The sequence below is a fragment of the Mchenga conophoros genome, linkage group LG8 (assembly GCF_057382185.1).
Source record: "Mchenga conophoros isolate Kocher_MC1m ecotype Shallow Benthic linkage group LG8, M_conophoros_male_GT1.1, whole genome shotgun sequence".
In the NCBI taxonomy this organism is placed as follows: domain Eukaryota; kingdom Metazoa; phylum Chordata; class Actinopteri; order Cichliformes; family Cichlidae; genus Mchenga; species Mchenga conophoros.
Window position 1 is genome coordinate 22,361,834 of NC_140533.1, and position 6,963 is coordinate 22,368,796.

At 43.7% G+C, this 6,963-nt stretch overlaps 1 protein-coding gene across 1 annotated transcript; it reads right to left on the reverse strand.

Annotated features, from left to right (window-relative positions):
• Positions 1 to 1,819: 1,819 nt before the first annotated feature.
• Positions 1,820 to 5,117, reverse strand: LOC146568747 (uncharacterized). The gene is made up of 3 exons (XM_085285028.1): positions 4,593 to 5,117; positions 2,073 to 4,076; positions 1,820 to 1,975 (listed from the first exon to the last, which is right to left on the reverse strand). The coding sequence occupies exons 1-3, from the start codon at positions 5,115 to 5,117 to the stop codon at positions 1,919 to 1,921; spliced, it is 2,586 nt and encodes an 861-aa protein (XP_085141154.1). The 3' UTR covers positions 1,820 to 1,918.
• Positions 5,118 to 6,963: the final 1,846 nt, after the last annotated feature.

Sequence of the window (6,963 nt, forward strand, 5' to 3'; positions counted from 1 at the left end):
ATAAAAGAAACTTACCTAACTCCAAAGAAACAAAATATACAACCTATAACCATAACCTACCTAACAACACATAAACAGGAGAAAACAGGGTGTCAAAACAAAAGGCAGCTCTCCCCTACAAGCAGTCTGAACATGAAACAATAATGCTCACACAAAATACAAAGGCATGCAAGCCTGCACCAGTATGGCAACCAAAATGGCCGGAGGGCCCAGAAGCACAGCTCCACAGGCCTTAAATAGTGCTCTGATGATTACCAATCAGCCGGACTCTGCACAGCATCCAATCAGGACAGAGGAGGTGGAGCCTGGACAAAAAAAAAAAAAAAAAAGGGTTAATAGGGAGAAGAGACATCCTCCTGGGGGATGTAACACCCCCACACAGAAAAACAAACGTATAAGTTTGTTAACTTTACACCATCACATTCTTGAGAGGGCATCGGCCACAATATTTTCACATCCTCTTTTATGCTTTATTTCAATGTTGTAGTTTTGTGAAATTAAAGCCCACCTCATCAGTCGCTGATTGTTGTTATACATACAAGAGAGGAACACGAGAGGATTGTGATCAGTAAAGACCTCTACAGGTTGGGAAGTAGATCCCACATACACGTCAAAATGCTGAAGAGCCAGAAGCATGGCCAGAGTCTCCTTTTCAATTGTCGAGTACCGCCTTTGATGAGTATCGAACTTCTTGCCAAAGAAGCAGACAGGATGACTCACTCCTTGTCCATCATCCTGAAGAAGAACAGCTCCAGCCCCCACCTCACTGGCATCCACTTCAAGCTTGACAGGTTTAGAAAAGTCTGGAGCGACAAGAACAGGTGAACTCGACAGAAGACCTTTTGCACATTCAAAAGCATGTTGACACTCAGGACTCCAAATGAATGGTACCTTCGGGCTGCACAGGTTTGTCAGTGGTGTTACGACTTCAGAAAAATTCCTACAGAAACACCTGTAGTAACCAACCATCCCCAGAAATCTGCGCAGCTCACGGCGTGTTGTTGGCACAGGAAAGTTAAGAATGGCATTAACCTTTGCACTGATGGGCAGGGCAAGGTTCGCCCTGCCCAACTTCCTTTCCAAGGTAGATCACTGTAGCCTTACCAAACTCGCATTTAGCCAAGTTGAGGGTCAAGGAAGCATCAGCTAAACGCTTGAACACAGTGGTTAAAGTGTCAACATGCTCTGACCAGCTGGAAGAATAGATGACCACATCATCAAGATAAACATTACAGTTTGCCACACCAGATAATACAGTTGACATTAACCTCTGAAAGGTAGCAGGAGCATTTCTCATTCCAAATGCCATGACTGTATATTGTAAAAAGTGATCAGGTGTTACGAAAGCTGAGATTTCTGATGCCCTTTCTGTCAGAGGTACTTGCCAATAACCTTTAAGAAGGTCAAGCTTACTCACATAAGCAGCAGATCCGACGCTGTCAATACAGTCCTCAACACGGGGCAGTGGGAAGGAATCAGGTACTGTTACTGCATTTACCTTGCGGAAATCTGTGCAAAAGCGAGGTGTTCCATCTGATTTTGGCGTAACCAGGCACGGAGAACTCCATGGACTATAGCTTGGGATAGCCAATCCATGCTTCAGAAGGTAGTCTACTTCTGTGTTCATCATTTCCCTTTTTGCCATATTCACACAGTAAGCATGCTGCTTAATAGGCATGGCATTCCCAACATCAATGTCGTGCTCTATTACAGTAGTACGGGAAGGCATGTCCCCAAAGAGTGTTAAATGAATGGTGACGAGCCTTTCAATGTCCAACTGTTGCTCACGGGTCAAGTGAGACATATATAGACAACTGGGACAGTACCTCAGAATTAAGCATTCTGGCATTCTGGTAGCTGGCATCACAAAGTTTGAGCCCGTCTTCATCTAAACTTGACCTCAATCCTGAGGAAGAGTTCAACAAGAGAGGTTCTGGAGATGAGATTGGCTCGGACGGAGATGCCACAGACTTATCTGCAGGACCACAGAGAGAGTCAGCTCTAGAATGAAAAGATTTGAGCATATTGAGATGGCACAAGCGTGTTTTAATCACATAGTCAGTGTCATTTACTTTCTTATCCACCTGGTATGGTCCATAGAAGCGGGCAGACAATGCAGAGCTAGCAGTTGGTAGAAAAACCAAAACCTTGTCACCTGGATTGAAAGATCGAGGAACGGCTTTCTTATCATACCAACTCTTCATCTTCCCCTGAGCAGAGGAGAGGGCTTCTGCAGCTGCCAACCTGGCCTTATGGAGGCGCTCTCTGAACTGTGAAACATAATCCAGAACATTAGTTTTCACAACATGGTCTGTTGACAAGAACTGTTCTTTCAACAACTTCAAAGGTCCCCGGACAGAATGACCAAACACTAGTTCATTTGGGCTAAACCCAAGGGACTCTTGCTTAGCTTCGCACATGGCAAACACCATCAGAGGTACTCCCTCATCCCACTCTTTTGCAGTATCCAAGCAGTATTTCTGCAATGTTGCCTTGAGTGTCTGATGCCAGCGCTCCAATGCTCCTTGAGACTCAGGATGGTATGCACTTGACACAACATGCTTAATCCCCAGAGTCTGCATGACCTGCTTGAAAAGTTTAGACAGAAAGTTAGTTCCTTGGTCTGTCTGGACTACTTTTGGTAAACCAAAAGTAGTGAAGAACTTTGTCAAAACTTTAATCACCAAAGGTGCAGTTATTCTTCTGAGTGGGACAGCTTCTGGAAAACGAGTCGAAGTACACATTGCAGTCAGTAAAAACTGATTACCATTCTTTGTCTTGGGCAATGGACCAACACAGTCCACAATGACACGTTCAAAAGGTTCACCGAGTACTGGTATAGGATGAAGAGGAGCTATAGGAACTGTCTGGTTTGGCTTTCCTGCAATCTGACATGTTTTACAAGTGCGGCAAAACTCAACTATATCAGCCTTCAATCCTGGCCAAAAGAAATGGTTGAGTATCTTGTTGTACGTTTTTGTAACTCCCAAATGACCAGACAGAGGGTGCTCATGTGCAAGGGAGACTACGTAGTGACGATACTCAAGAGGCACAACAATCTGATAAGTAGTGCTCCAGTCACAGTCATCAGAACAGCTTTCCTCTACGTCTGCTGTTAGACTTGGGTGGGCAGTCCACTTGCGCATCAAGACCCCATCTTCCAAGAAATAAGAAGCCTTTTTATTTCCTGTTTCAGAAAGAGAAGTAAAGCATTTAGTCAATGAGGGATCAGACTTCTGAGCAGCAACAAGGCTTTCACGTGTGACTGGCAAGTCTAACTGTGGAAGATGTAGATCCTTCCACTTCTCAGTAGTATCCTTTGAACCACTTTTAAGATCAATCAGGGTTTGCAAATCATCTGTAGCCAGAGCCTGAGCCAACGAAGAGTCTGACAAATCAATTTCTGCAGCTTTACGTCGTGCTTGAGCCCTGGTGAGAACACAAGCAGGAAAAACAGATGGGAAACATGTTGCTAGGTCGTTGCTCTTCAAGTTTGATTCTGGATCATTTATTACTTCGGGAACAGGTTGCACTTTTCCACCAGCAATATCATTTCCCAAAATGAACTGCACCCCTTTTATGGGAAGTGAGGGGCGTACTGCCACAGAGAAGATCCCATTAACCAACTTTGACTTGATGTGTACATAATGCAAAGGAGCTTCGACATAGCCCATTTCAACTCCTTGAATCAGAATACTACCATGACAAGAGGAATGGTCACTCAGGGGTAATACATCAGATAAAATCACAGATCTTGACCCTCCCGTATCTCTGAGTATTCGAATGGGTTTTTCATCCTCAGGCTTCCCAGTCAATGACACAGTGCCATCTAAGAGGAAGGGTTTGAAGCAGGGATCAACTCCTTCACTTTGGTCCCTTCTCTCAGCACGGATGGTTTTAATTAAGCCTACTCCTTTTGGTGACTGGTTCTTGCGCTTCAAAGCGGGACATTCAACAACAACATGACCAAGTTTATGACAATAGAAACATTCCCTTTCAGTCCTTGGAGCAAAAGTCTGTCGTGGGCTTGAAGGATCCTTTCGTGGGGGAGGTTCTCTGGTGGTAACTTCACGTTTCTGCACAAAAACAGTTTTATGAGTCAGCACAAATTCATCAGCTATCACAGCTGCTTCTTTCAAAGTGGAAACCTTCTGTTCATTAAGGTGTACAACAATGCGTTCTGGCAGGCCATTTTTGAACTCTTCCAGCAGTATCAGTTCACGTAAGGAGTTGTAGTCAGGAACTTTACTTGCTGTTATTCATCTATCAAAAAGAGTAGCTTTTTCACGAGCAAACTCTACAAAAGTCTGATTTGCTGTTCTTTTGTGATCGCGAAAGCGTTGCCTATACGCTTCGGGAACAAGTTCATAAGCAGCAAGGATAGCAGACTTCACTACATCATATTTCAAACTTTCTTCCAAAGACAAAGCAGAACAGACTTCTTGTGCTTTGCCTACCAATTTGCACTGAAGAAGCAATGGCCAAACTCCTCTCGGCCAGTGCAATGAGGCAGCCACACGTTCAAACACATTGAAATATGTATCAACTTCTGATTCACGAAATGGAGGTACCAACACAATGTTTTTACTCACATTGAAACCACCTGGGTTTACAGGGGAGGAGGTTGTTTCACCAACAGATGAATTTGCAGAACTAGGTTGAGTAGTAGTACTTCTTGAAGTCTGTGCCTGTAACTCCAACTGACGCAGTCTGACCTCCCTTTCAATCTGCAACTCCAGCTCCAACTTTTTCAGCTTTAACACCTTTTCTGTCTCTGCTTCCAACCTGCGAAGTTCCAACTCTGCCTGACGAGCTTGGGCTTTATCCTGAGCCTCAAATTGTAATTTAGCCAAACGTACCTTGAGTAATACTTCTTGTCTTGAACGAGGAGAAGATGGAGTAGCAAAAGAAGGTGAGCCATTAGTGCTTAAATTTTCCACCATTTGTTGCTCCACAGCAGCAGGGTTTTGCCCTTGGTCCTTTAACACAGCAGGCTTCAGTCCTTCATTAGGGGTCCTGTCAAGAGGAACTGGCAAACGAGGTGATTTAGAAACAGGAAGCAGGCCTTCTTCCACAAGTTTGTTTGAAACAGCAGTTTTCAAGTCCTCTTTCACCATTTGCCTTGATACATTTAACTCAAAGTGTGCTGCTATAGCAAACAAATCACGTTTTCTACACGCATTTAGCTCCTCCCAAGAAGGATTACTCAAAAATTCACTCAAAGCGAAAACACCAGTTGCCATACTAACTACCTCTGCCAAATACACCAGCAGAAACAAACAACTCCAAACCTTCACCATCCACAAATGGATTAACCAGGACTTTTATCCCGGACGAGCCGCCAATTTATGTTACATCCCCTGGCTAGTCTAGGGGGTTGAAGGGACGAACATAAATGTGGATAGAGAAGGAGGAGCCAAGATGGTAAATTTAAAAGGTTTATTTAATACTGGTGATGGGACGTGGGTTCAGACCGAGGTGTAACGTCAGGGAGAGCCAAGGCCAACATAACAAACAAAACATCCCTGACGTAGAAATAAAAGAAACTTACCTAACTCCAAAGAAACAAAATATACAACCTATAACCATAACCTACCTAACAACACAAACAGGAGAAAACAGGGTGTCAAAACAAAAGGCAGCTCTCCCCTACAAGCAGTCTGAACATGAAACAATAATGCTCACACAAAATACAAAGGCATGCAAGCCTGCACCAGTATGGCAACCAAAATGGCCGGAGGGCCCAGAAGCACAGCTCCACAGGCCTTAAATAGTGCTCTGCTGATTACCAATCAGCCGGACTCTGCACAGCATCCAATCAGGACAGAGGAGGTGGAGCCTGGACAAAACAAAGGGTTAATAGGGAGAAGAGACATCCTCCTGGGGGATGTAACATTTATATTGGTTATGTGTCATGTCTAAAAAGAAGCATAATTCACTATATGCAAATTGTGATGCCAAGTTTGAGAGACTGCAGAGGCTACGAAGCACTAGAATGGCTAGGGATGAAATTTTCAGGTATAGTAATGATTTGTTTGCCGTATTATCATTCAAATATTCACACGCTAGCGCACCACCTAGGTAAATAACCATTTGCACAACACCCATCGTTTTCCCGTACCAACTGCACTGATGCATATCTGTGCAAACAGCAGTAACTAGTATCTATGTATATTTATCTGTGGTTCACAAAGTCATTGTGCATGTCAATGCAGGAATGTGGCTCAGTGGTTAGCAGTGTTGCTCGACAGCAACAAGGTCCCGAGTTTGGAGCGAGATGAGTGCAACACCTTCTGTTCCATTGCACAGGTTTGCTCGGAGACTTTTGATACAGTTTTTGTCCCTTCTAAGGTTTTACATGTCAATAAATTAAAAAAAAAAAAAAAGATCTAGTCCTAACCAAGTCACAACGATGCATGGCATTACTACTCCATGTCATTATGTATTAAGCAAAAACAAAGCCACAATGTAGAAGCAGTGTGTGGAAAAAAAGGATTCACCCCATGATTCATTAGCATGCAAAACTGTTTTTATCAGCAATAACTTGGAAATGTTTTTCTTTACAGCTTTATCAGTCTCTCACATCATTGTGGAGATAAGTTGGCCCACTCTTCTTTACAGCGCTGCTTCAGTTCATTGAGGTTTGCAGGCATTTGTTTATGCACAGCTATCTCAATGTCCCACCAGGACGTTGCAACACCTTTATTCTTTTCTTTTTTTCAGCCATGCTGTTGTATTATTTCTGGTGTTCTTGGGGTCATTCTCCTGTTGCATGACCCATTTTAGCTCAAGCATTAGCTGTTGGATAGATGGCCTCACTCTGACACTAGAATTCGTGTCAGTGACTGCAGGGTGCCCAGATCCTGCAGCTGCAAAACAAACCCAAATTATCCCCACCCCATTATTGTGCTTCACAGCTGGTTGAGCTGTTTGTGCTGATATGCTCTGCTTGCTTTTCACCAA

Bases quoted from the DNA above. Each gene is read 5' to 3' on its own strand.
- LOC146568747 (XM_085285028.1), bottom strand. From the start codon at position 5,117: ATGGTGAAAGAGGACTTGAAAACTGCTGTTTCAAACAAACTTGTGGAA. The intron at 4,077-4,592 runs GTGAGTAAAAAC...GTTTTTGTGCAG, and splicing joins TAAACCCAGGTGGTTTCAAT to AAACGTGAAGTTACCACCAG. The intron at 1,976-2,072 runs GTAAATGACACT...GTGGTCCTGCAG, and splicing joins CATACCAGGTGGATAAGAAA to ATAAGTCTGTGGCATCTCCG.